Genomic DNA, 11,552 nt, shown 5'->3' with positions numbered 1-11,552 from the left:
GGTGCGTCTATCTCTCTCTCTCTCTCTCTCTCTCTCTCTCTCTCTCTCTCTCGTTTCTCGTTCCCAGTTTGGGGGGGGTTGCTCCAGAGCTGCCCCAGTGAACCCCCCAGTGGAGGCCCCTCTCACCTCCCCTCCCGCCAGCCAGGGACCTCCCCCTGCCAAGAGGGAATACGATGAGTGCAGGATACAGGTATGTTAGCAGAAACCCCCTCACTTTCACTGTGCAAAGAACTACAACTCCCAGCATCCCTCGCTGGTGCCGAGGCATGCTGGGAGCTGTAGTTTTTTTTTATTGTGATGCAGTCTCCTGCAGTGTAAACACATCTATACTGCAGTCCCTGCTGTGACTGCTGGTTGATGCCAGCTGTTCTGTATAAAGAACTACAGCTCCCAGCATCCCTCGCTGGTACAGCTGGTGCTGGGGCATGCTGGGAGCTGTAGTTTTCATTCTGACACCAAGTTTATTAAGACACACTGGTAGGCTCATTCCCGTCGCGGGTGTGCCCCCCCCCCCCCCCAGGTGCGTTTGCTGGACGGGTCGGCGCTGACCAGTGCGTTCAAGGCCCGGGAGCCGCTGGCCGCAGTGCGGCTCTACGTGGAGCTGAACCGGACAGACGGCGGGGAGGACTTCACCCTCCTCACCCCCTTCCCCAGGAGAGAGTTCACTGAGGAGGACATGGAGACACCACTGCAGGAGCTGGGTGAGACACAGAGACACTGAGAGACTATACATACTGAGACACACAGGAGACAGTTCACTGAGGAGGACATGGAGACACCACTGCAGGAGCTGGGTGAGACACAGAGAGAGAGAGACCGACCGAGAGAGAGAAACTATACACACTGAGAGACACAGACACACACTGAGGCACACTCTCGCTGCTGCATTAATTCAGTTTATTTCTGTGTTTTACAGGCCTGGTTCCTTCAGCAGTCTTAATTGTTGCCAAGAAGTAAAGAAAAAAGACCAGACACCAAGAGAAGACGTCACATGACCCGACTCCAGGCATAGCCTCACCCCTCCGCCCCTTTGCCCCGGAGAGAGAGAGAAGCGTGATCCGGGATGGAAAAATTCAAAACGCAAAACTTGGGACTATTAAAAAATAAAGAACCAGCTTGTACAACACGGGGAATGATGATTGGAATTGCATTGAATTCTTCTTCTTATTAGTTTTTATTTAAGACTCTCTTTTCATGCTGTTGTTTTTCCTTCGCTTCTCTCACGCTGCAGCTGGCCAATTAAAAGCGGTCGCTGACCGAATCTCGTCGTGAGCCTCGTTTTTTTTTTTCAGCGTCACGCTCTGGCAGGCTGGGGTGGGGAGGGAAGGCTCTGTCACCCAAAGAGACGTGAGAGAACGAAACACGCTCTCGGCACGATCACAGGGAGACACACACACCCCCACACACTTACAAACATGTTATAAAAGTCACTAAAGGTATTAACAATATAAAAAAACCAGCCAGCCGTGAATCTGATAAGAATGTATTTAATGTGTCTTGTGTCGATGCTGCTGTGGGTTCAGACGATGCGAAGGCTTTCTCGTTGACCCTCGGGGCGCCACCTCTAACCTTTCAGTGATATCAGATAGCAGCAGCTGCTAATGGTTATAATGGGGGGGGGTCTTCCACAGGTTCAAGGGTCTTTCTGGGCGAGTGTAACGATCAAGGAGACAAAGTAGAATTCCACCCCCCTCAGGTTTTCCTCTGAGATTTTCCAACGGGATCAGCAAGGATCACAACTCCCCAGGATGCCAAACCTGAAACACATCAATCAATCAATCAGTGTGATCCAGTCCTGCTTTCACTAGGAGTTTAATAATCAGACTCCCGCTGCACAGCAGTGTGATCCAGTCCTGCTTTCACTAGGAGTTTAATAATCAGACTCCCGCTGCACAGCGGTGTGATCCAGTCCTGCTTTCACTAGGAGTTTAATAATCAGACTCCCGCTGCACAGCAGTGTGATCCAGTCCTGCTTTCACTAGGAGTTTAATAATCAGACTCCCGCTGCACAGCAGTGTGATCCAGTCCTGCTTTCACTAGGAGTTTAATAATCAGACTCCCGCTGCACAGCAGTGTGATCCAGTCCTGCTTTCATTAGGAGTTTAATAATCAGACTCCCGCTGCACAGCAGTGTGATCCAGTCCTGCTTTCACTAGGAGTTTAATAATCAGACTCCCGCTGCACAGCGGTGTGATCCAGTCCTGCTTTCACTAGGAGTTTAATAATCAGACTCCCGCTGCACAGCAGTGTGATCCAGTCCTGCTTTCACTAGGAGTTTAATAATCAGACTCCCGCTGCACAGCAGTGTGATCCAGTCCTGCTTTCACTAGGAGTTTAATAATCAGACTCAGTGTGATCCACTTTCCCAGACTGCTGCACAGCAGTGTGATCCAGTCCTGCTTTCACTAGGAGTTTAATAATCAGACTCCCGCTGCACAGCGGTGTGATCCAGTCCTGCTTTCACTAGGAGTTTAATAATCAGACTCCCGCTGCACAGCAGTGTGATCCAGTCCTGCTTTCACTAGGAGTTTAATAATCAGACTCCCGCTGCACAGCAGTGTGATCCAGTCCTGCTTTCACTAGGAGTTTAATAATCAGACTCCCGATCCAGTCCTGCTTTCACTAGGAGTTTAATAATCAGACTCCCGCTGCACAGCGGTGTGATCCAGTCCTGCTTTCACTAGGAGTTTAATAATCAGACTCCCGCTGCACAGCAGTGTGATCCAGTCCTAGACACACTGAGTTTAATAATCTGACTCCCGCTGCACAGCAGTGTGTTTCCCCTGAGTTTAAGCTGGATAAGACACACTGGGGGCTGATCAAGCTGGTAGCAGTGAAACTTGGACTGGATCACACTGCTGTGCAATAGGAGTCTGATTCCCAGCCCTGTAGCGGTTTGTATAATAATAATAATAATAACAATACTTACACGCTGAAAAAAAGATCTGGGCGACCGTTCCCACCCTGGCAGGCCCGCCTTTCTTCAGGACGCTCCGGGCAGCCATGAAGACGTACCCCCCGGAGAGCAGCAGCCCGGCCCCGCAGGTAACCCGGCAGCCCCAGCAGCTGCGGAACAGCGGGTCCCGGGCAGCGGGTCCCGGCATCGCCCCGGCGGCGGCTCCTCGGGTATTTTATAATTTATATTACAATGCAGTATTGCTGCGGGCTCGTTATTAACGCAGCGCTCTGCCGCAGGCTGCAACACTCAACACTGCTTGCAAGAGCTGGGCAAATTCACTATAGGGCTGCACTGGATATCCCTTTAAAAGAAAATGCCTATTGTTTTAAGTTCACGGTTATTTTTAAGTGTTAATGTTTGCTGGTCGTGTTTATCCGGTTGGTTTTTATTTCTGATCTGTTTGTGCTTCTCACGGCAGCCATGTGTTTGTACCGTTGACCTTCCTCGCCGGAAGAGGGTCTTTAACCCCCTCACAGACCTTACCTACAGGAAGTGCTGATTGATTTACTACACCATCTGACCTTCTTTCCCGGAAGAGGCCCCCCCCCCTCACAGACCTTACCTACAGGAAGTGCTGATTGATTTACTACACCATCTGACCTTCTTTCCCGGAAGAGGCCCCCCCCCCCCCCCCGGGGTGGTGTCTGGAGAGTCCTTACCTACGAAGTGCTGAATGATGTACTACACATCTGACCTTCTTTCCCGGAAGAGCCCCCCCCCCCCCCCCCCCCCCTCACAGACCTTACCTACAGGAAGTGCTGATTGATTTACTACACCATCTGACCTTCTTTCCCGGAAGAGGCCCCCCCCCCCCCTCGTGTCTGGACATGGATGTCCTTGACTGATGATTTACTGGAATGAAACACCATCTGCCCTTTCCCGGAAGAGGCCCCCCCCCCTCACAGACCTTACCTACAGGAAGTGCTGATTGATTTACTACACCATCTGACCTTCTTTCCCGGAAGAGGCCCCCCCCCCTCACAGACCTTACCTACAGGAAGTGCTGATTGATTTACTACACCATCTGACCTTCTTTCCCGGAAGTAGCCCCCCCCCCCCCTCACAGACCTTACCTACAGGAAGTGCTGATTGATTTACTACACCATCTGACCTTCTTTCCCGGAAGAGGCCCCCCCCCCTCACAGACCTTACCTACAGGAAGTGCTGATTGATTTACTACACCATCTGACCTTCTTTCCCGGAAGAGGCCCCCCCCCTCACAGACCTTACCTACAGGAAGTGCTGATTGATTTACTACACCATCTGACCTTCTTTCCCGGAAGAGGCCCCCCCCCCTCACAGACCTTACCTACAGGAAGTGCTGATTGAAATTCTCGCCTTCTGACCTTCTCTGCCGGAAGCTGATCCATAACGACGGTGCCCGCTGTTGTTTTGATTCCGTGTGACAAACATTTGTGTTGGCAACTTTGGTTCCCTCCAGATTTTGACGACAGACAAGAGTTAAAAAAAATATATATATATATACATACACACACACACACACAACCAAGCACCACAAAAATAAACTGTACCAGCTATGTTTATTTACAGATATAGCTTTTATTATATTGCTTTTACGACTTTCTGCATCGCCAGACACAGTCATACATTATTCACTGTACACATCTCCAGCTCGCATCAGCTTTACAATTAATAGCAATTAATCATTCTAATTAAGCCGCTTCCAACGGGCAAGATGTGTTTTCACACAAACGATTTCTGAATGAAAACAAACGCGACCCACCCCCCCCCCCCGACCCCCCCCCCCCCCCCCCCCCCCCCCCCCTTTTATATAAAGCCCATCTTTACCGCGGATTCGGTACCAGCCCGCCCCCGTTAAATGATCAAACCGCGGCTCCTGCACCGAGCTCTGAGCAAACATGTTATAACCGACAGAGAGACCCCCCACCCCGGCTCCCCCCGCGTTTGCATTGAGCCAGGGGCGGATAAACGCGTCTCCGGTCTCGCCTGGGGGGAGGAGAGGGAGGGGGAGAGAGGGAGAGGGGAGAGGGGGGAGAGGGAGAGAGAAGAGGGAGGAGAGGGGAGAGGGGAGAGGAGGAGGGGAGAGGGAGAGGGAGAGAGAGAGGGGGAGGGAGGAGAGGGGAGAGAGGAGAGGGGAGAGGGGAGAGAGGGAGAGGGGAGGGGAGAGGGAGAGAGGAGAGGGGAGAGGGGAGAGGGGAGAGAGAGAGAGGAGAGGGGAGAGGGGAGAGGAGAGGGGGAGAGGGAGGGGGGAGGGAGGGAGAGGGAGGGGAGAGGGGGGGGAGGGAGAGGGGAGAGGGGAGAGGGGGGTAAGGCTGTGTTTTATTTGCTGTATCTCCGGGTGATATTCTCGTCCGTCTCCGCCGCTTCTTTGAGGACTCGCAGCTGCAAAGCGGTCAGGAGCCGCGTCTCTTCCATCCGTAGCGGGTTCGCTTCTGGGAGAGTCTGTGGGTAGAGAAGAACAAATACAGAGCCTTTCCGCACCTCGGGTTGGATACATTTTGACTTCATTTTATCTGTTATTAAGTTGCAAAGTTACTGGGGGGTTGAAATGAAACAAAGTAACGAACCTTCAAAATGTTCTTTTTCCGTTGCTCGCCCGGTGACGTTATCATCCAAAACCCGCACGCCGTCCCGGCCGCCCCGAACACAAGACCCGCATTCGTGATCCACTTGATGCTGCTCATGTTGACAGAACACTCCCGGACCGGACCGGACCGGACCGCTCCAAAAACCCTGAAACTAAAACACGGGCTGGACTGGAAACAGAGGGGCGGGGGGGGGAGCAAAACCCGCAAAACACTCTGTGCTCTCAATGTTACAATCAGAGGGGATTGTGGGATAGACATACCTCCAGGACTTACACAACTCAGTGTGTGTTTGTCAGTAAAATCCAGTATATTTCATGTTGTGTAATATCTTCCACCCTAAGTAATTATGCTGAATTAAATTAATTAATTATTGCTGGTTTATTTATTTATTTATGTGTATTTTTTGTGCTGTAAAAATCTTGGTTGCTTGCGGGAGAAAAATATCATGACATGTTTTGTGATCCACCAGATGGCGCCACTGCGTTACCTTTGCTGCGTTTTTTAAAAATGTATCGTAATTCTGTTTGTAATTATTGCAGCTTCGTTTTAAATGCAATTAAACAAACTGGCATCTCTCTCCTCTCTCTCTCTCTCTCTCCTCTCTCTCCTCTCTCTCTCTCTCTCTCTCTCTCTCTCTCTCTCTCTCCTCTCTCTCTCTCCTCTTCTCTCCTCTCTCTCTCTCTCTCTCTCTCTCTCCTCTCTCTCGTTACCGGTTCTCGGATGGAGTGAAGAGGTGCAGCGCTAAGAGCTGTAATTGCTGAAATTATCTCTGCTGTCGTGTGTGTGTGTGTGTGTGTGTGTGTGTGTGTGTGTGTGTGAGTGTATCTGTGTGTTTTTGTCTCTGTTCCTCTATCTGTGTGTCTGCTCCTGTGTCTGTGTGTCTGTGCATCTGCTCCTCTGTCTGTATGTGTGTGTCTGTGTGTCTGCTCCTCTGTGTCTGTGTGTCTGTGTGTCTGCTCCTCTGTGTCTGTGTGTCTGTGTGTCTGCTCCTCTGTGCCTGTGTGTCTGTGTGTCTGCTCCTCTGTGTCTGTGTGTCTGTGTGTCTGCTCCACTGTGTGTGTGTGTCTGTGTGTCTGTGTGTCTGCTCCTCTGTGTCTGTGTGTCTGTGTGTCTGCTCCTCTGTGTCTGTCTGTCTGTGTGTCTGTGTGTCTGTGTGTCGGGATGGTAGTAACACTGTGCTGCGCCACACTGACGGTTCCTAATAAACTGTCCAGGACAGTTTCTGTAGCTCTTGGTTGCTATGTGACTCAGGGGGCCGAGGGTTGCCGTGGCGACTTCTAAATCCTGAATAGAGAGCAGGTGTGTGTGCTCGACCCCCCCCCCCCCCCCCCCCCCCCCCCCCAGAGCATTAGAACAGAGCCCTTTCAGGAAGGTTTTCAGGAAGAGAAATCAAGGATGGCCATTTTTCGTTCTAATGGAAACGATGCCTTTTAATCTCAGTCTCTTCCAGCGTCTCCTTCCAGCTGGTAATATTCACTGTGCGCTCGGATCTATTATTCAAAGATTCAATCTCCAATTCCAGACAGGATGTACCAGAATAGAGAGTGGAATGAATCTTACAACAGACAGACAGACAGACACCTCTCTGTATGTATGTATAATACATGGAGGAAGGCTGTATTCACATCCTGAGCCATTCTGAAGAGGCACAATACCCTCTCTCTCATCTCTCCTCTCTCTCATCTCTCTCATCTCTCCTCTCATCTCTCCTCTCTCTCTCTCTCCTCTCATCTCTCCTCTCTTCCAAGTCACTCATCTCTTATCTCTTCACCCTCCCCTCTCTCCCTCATCTCTCCTCTTCCCTCTCTCCTCTCTCCTCTGCCTCTGTGGTGCCCCTGCCTGCTTGCCTCTCTCTCTCTCTCTCTCTCTCTCTCTCTCTCTCTCTCTCTCTCTCTCTCCTCTCACTCTTCGCCTCTCTCTTCATCAAACTCCTCAGTAATCTCTCACAGCCCTCTCTCTCCGCTCTCAGCCCCCTTCTCCGATCGGCAAGCTGCCATTTCTCTGGGAGAGTCTCCCTCCTCAGCTGTGTCGCTCTCGACACTCTCTGGTCCCATCTGATTAGGATAGTAGAGTATAGCAGACGCTTCACCACGGCTGCTGCTTTGATCACAATGCTCCTCTCCCTCCCCCACACGATTATCGAACACCATCGAAACGTGTCCCAGTCTCTCTCTCTCTCTCTCTCTCTAAATCAATTTCCCAGTATGAAGCCTCACAGCCAGCTCTGCCGTCTGGAACCCCCGAGCTCCGATCGGAAGCAGTTTCCATGGCAACGTCTCCCTCTCAGCGTGCAATCGACACAGAAGTGTGATGATTAGGATTTAGTGGTATTACATCACCACGGCGATATTAAACAATTCTTCCTCCCCCACACTGCATTGCGAAGCGAAGCCCCTGGACTTTAACGACTGGACCGCACTGCCCCCCTTTCAATAATAACACTGATGAAGCTCTGGAGCCCAAACGCTGCTCTGCTTGACTCGCTCTCTTCTAGTTTCAATAATAACACTGATGAAGCTCTGGAGCCCAAACACTGCTCTGCTCGACTCGCTCTCTTCTAGTTTCAATAATAACACTGATGAAGCTCTGGAGCCCAAACACTGCTCTGCTCGACTCGCTCTCTTCTAGTTTCAATAATAACACTGATGAAGCTCTGGAGCCCCAGCGCTGCTCTGCTCGACTCGCTCTCTTCTAGTTTCAATAATAACACTGATGAAGCTCTGGAGCCCAAACGCTGCTCTGCTCGACTCGCTCTCTTCTAGTTTCAATAATAACACTGATGAAGCTCTGGAGCCCAAACGCTGCTCTGCTCGACTCGCTCTCTTCTAGTTTCAATAATAACACTGATGAAGCTCTGGAGCCCAAACGCTGCTCTGCTCGACTCGCTCTCTTCTAGTTTCAATAATAACACTGATGAAGCTCTGGAGCCCAAACGCTGCTCTGCTCGACTCGCTCTCTTCTAGTTTCAATAATAACACTGATGAAGCTCTGGAGCCCAAACGCTGCTCTGCTCGACTCGCTCTCTTCTAGTTTCAATAATAACACTGATGAAGCTCTGGAGCCCAAACGCTGCTCTGCTCGACTCGCTCTCTTCTAGTTTCAGTAATAACACTGATGAAGCTCTAGAGCCCAAACGCTGCTCTGCTTAACTCGCTCTCTTCTGGTTTCCGTGTGTTGGTTTTTGAGGCTGGCGGTGGATCATGTTCGATTCGCTCTGTGGTTAGTTAGACCCCCCCCCTCCCCCCCTTCGCTAATGAACGTTGAATATTCATGAGGTTCTCATTAGGCAGTCTCATTAGGAGAGAGAAGAGGGAGGGGGAGGGGAGAGTAGCTGACAATATCACTGTAGAAATCTGAATTCCATACACTGCCTGTCTGTCTGCATTGTCATTGCAGTGTGTCTGTCTGATTCTCTGTCTGTCTACCTCTCTCTCTGTGTCCCTCTCTCTGTCTCTCTCTGCTCTGTTGAGACTCTTAATTTACACATGGATCTGGGCCAATAGCTCTCTACCTGCCTCTCTGTCTCTCCCTGTCCTGTCTCCCCCTCTCCTCCTCTCCCCTCAGTTTATACCACTCTCCACACTCAAAACTATTTAAAGATGAACTCTTTAAATACTTTCTTTAAATAGTTCTGCCATCGTTTTCTCAAAGATTTTGCAGCCAGACAGAAGATTCAGAAGTTCACTGCAACCGTCAACTCCCCCCACCCCCCTCTCTCTCTCTCTCTCTCTCTCTCTCTCTCTCTCTCTCTCTCTCTCTCTCTCTCTCTCTCTTCTTTCTCATCCTTTCCTTGTTTGAAGGGAAGTCTGGCTGTCCGCGGTGTGGTTCAGAGCTCCAGGGTTTTTTGATAAAAGAGACTCTGATGATGAAAACAATGTTAATTATAACCGGTGTGCTGGTCCTGACAGACTGAGGGGTTAAGAGGAACTGGGGCGACGAGGAGAGGAGAGGAGGAGAGAGAGGAGCAGGGAGGAGAGAGGGGAATGGAGAGGAGAGGAGGAGAGAGAGGAGCAGGGACGAGAGGGGAATGGAGAGGAGAGGAGGAGAGAGAGGAGCAGGGAGGAGAGAGGGGAATGGAGAGGAGAGGAGGAGAGAGAGGAGCAGGGAGGAGAGAGGGGAAGGGAGAGGAGAGGAGAGAGAGAGAGGGAGGAGAGAGGGGAATGGAGAGGAGAGGAGGAGAGAGAGGAGCAGGGAGGAGAGAGGGGAATGGAGAGGAGAGGAGGAGAGAGAGGAGCAGGGAGGAGAGAGGGGAATGGAGAGGAGAGGAGGAGAGAGAGGAGCAGGGAGGAGAGAGGGGAATGGAGAGGAGAGGAGGAGAGAGGGGAGCAGGGAGGAGAGAGGGGAAGGAGAGGAGAGAGAGAGGAGGAGAGGAGAGAGAGAGGGAGAGGAGAGGGAGGAGAGAGGGGAGAGGGGGAGAGGAGAGGAGGAGAGAGAGGAGAGAGAGAGGAGAGAGGGGAGAGGAGAGAGAGGAGGAGAGAGGAGGAGAGAGAGGAGAGAGAGGGAGAGGAGGAGAGGAGGAGAGAGAGAGAGGAGAGAGAGGAGAGAGAGAGAGAGGAGAGAGAGGAGAGAGGGGAGAGGAAGAGAGAGAGAGAGGGAAGGAGAGGAGGTCCCTGCTCTCCCCTTCGAGGAGATGGAGAGGAGAGGAGGAGAGAGGGGAGCAGGGAGGAGAGAGGGGAATGGAGAGGAGAGGAGGAGAGAGAGGAGCAGGGAGGAGAGAGGGGAATGGAGAGGAGAGGAGGGAGAGGGGAGAGGAGAGAGCCCTCTCTCCTCTCCCTCCTGGAGAGATAGAGGGGGAGAGGGAGCCTCTCCCCGTGAGAGAGAGGAGAGAGGAAGGGCTCAAGACCCCTCCTCTCCTCGTCCCGGAGGAGGGAATGGAGAGAGGGAGAGAGAGAGGAGCCTGGAGAAGAAGAGGGGAATGGGAGTAGAGGAGATGAGGAGAGAGGAGGAGCAGGGAGGCGAGAGGGGAATGGATAGGAGGAGGAGGAGAGAGAGGAGCAGGGGTAGGAGAGAGGGGATGAGGAAGGAGAGGATAGGAGGAGCCTCTCTCTCCCGGGAATGGAGAGGACGAGAGGTGGAGATCTGTAGAGGCAGCCGGGAGGAGATGCTGTCCATCCGGAGAGTCTCCTCGTCTTCCTCTCCTCTCGGGGAGGAGAAGAGGAGAGGGAGTCAAGTGGAGGAGAGAAGAGAGGAGAGAGGGAGGAGGAGAGAGAAGGGAGGAGGAGGGAGGAGAGAGAGGAGCAGGGAGAGAGAGGGGAATGGGGAGAGGAGGAGAGATTGAAAGAGAGACAGGATCAAAAGAGGGTAACAGGATAATTGAGGGGATTGAGCGAGTTTTGGATATTATTGTCATTATTATTTTATTTTGTTGTCACAGGAAAGGAGGGAGGAGAGGGGGAGGAGAGAGGAGAGTGTTGAGAGAGGAGAGAGGGGAGAGGAATTGATATCTTAACTCTAAACTGATATGATAGTTAGACTTTGTGTGTCTGTAGTTTTTTTCTCCCCATTGTGATATTAACTCTGGTGTAACTCGCTAAACAAACCTATAATAACAGTAATAATAAAATAAAACAACAGTGTCGTTTGGAAACAATCATTTCCTTGTGGTGTGTGTGTGTGTGTGTGTGTGTGTGTGTGTGTGTGTGTGTGTGTGTGGTGTGTATATATATATATATATATATTAATACATATTTATAAACTGATTTCCACAACGATTTGTCTGCCAAAAAACAACCACGTTCTCTAATTATCTTTAATTCATCTCTTTGAGAAAATATCAGTTTTTTTTCTAATACAAAATTGAGTAGAAAGAAAACGTACAAAGGATCTCTTCTGTGCAAAGGCTGTCTTCTCATTGGTCCATCCGGCCGTCCAATCAAAAGGGCTACAGCGGGGGCTGGTTCGTTATCTTCACTGGGCTTTGAGAAGGGGGCTGGTTCATTATCTTCACTGTGCTTTGAGAAGGGGTCTGGTTCATTATCTTCACTGTGCTTTGAGAAGGGGGCTGGTTCATTATCTTCTCTGTG

General features: G+C 51.1%; 3 protein-coding genes across 3 annotated transcripts; 1 reads left to right on the top strand and 2 right to left on the bottom strand.

Annotated features, from left to right (window-relative positions):
- Positions 1 to 4: 4 nt before the first annotated feature.
- On the top strand, positions 5 to 958 carry LOC121306291 (UBX domain-containing protein 1-like; the record flags this gene model as incomplete). Its single annotated transcript, XM_041238032.1, has 3 exons — positions 5 to 190; positions 521 to 701; positions 917 to 958. Coding segments are annotated over 3 exons (408 nt in total), but the record flags the coding sequence as incomplete, so codon positions are not given.
- A 513-nt stretch (positions 959 to 1,471) lies between these two features.
- Positions 1,472 to 3,438, bottom strand: dmac1 (distal membrane arm assembly component 1). Its single transcript, XM_041238123.1, has 2 exons — positions 2,930 to 3,438; positions 1,472 to 1,757 (listed from the first exon to the last, which is right to left on the bottom strand). The coding sequence occupies exons 1-2, from the start codon at positions 3,102 to 3,104 to the stop codon at positions 1,693 to 1,695; spliced, it is 240 nt and encodes a 79-aa protein (XP_041094057.1). The 5' UTR covers positions 3,105 to 3,438; the 3' UTR covers positions 1,472 to 1,692.
- A 1,770-nt stretch (positions 3,439 to 5,208) lies between these two features.
- On the bottom strand, positions 5,209 to 5,862 carry LOC121306368 (ubiquinol-cytochrome-c reductase complex assembly factor 3). Its single transcript, XM_041238122.1, has 2 exons — positions 5,509 to 5,862; positions 5,209 to 5,383 (listed from the first exon to the last, which is right to left on the bottom strand). The coding sequence occupies exons 1-2, from the start codon at positions 5,785 to 5,787 to the stop codon at positions 5,261 to 5,263; spliced, it is 402 nt and encodes a 133-aa protein (XP_041094056.1). The 5' UTR covers positions 5,788 to 5,862; the 3' UTR covers positions 5,209 to 5,260.
- Between the last annotated feature and the right edge of the window lie 5,690 nt (positions 5,863 to 11,552).

This window comes from Polyodon spathula, chromosome 47 (genome assembly GCF_017654505.1).
Source record: "Polyodon spathula isolate WHYD16114869_AA chromosome 47, ASM1765450v1, whole genome shotgun sequence".
Lineage (NCBI taxonomy): Eukaryota > Metazoa > Chordata > Actinopteri > Acipenseriformes > Polyodontidae > Polyodon > Polyodon spathula.
Note: the sequence above shows the minus strand (reverse complement) of the source record. Positions and strands in the feature narration are given on the sequence as shown.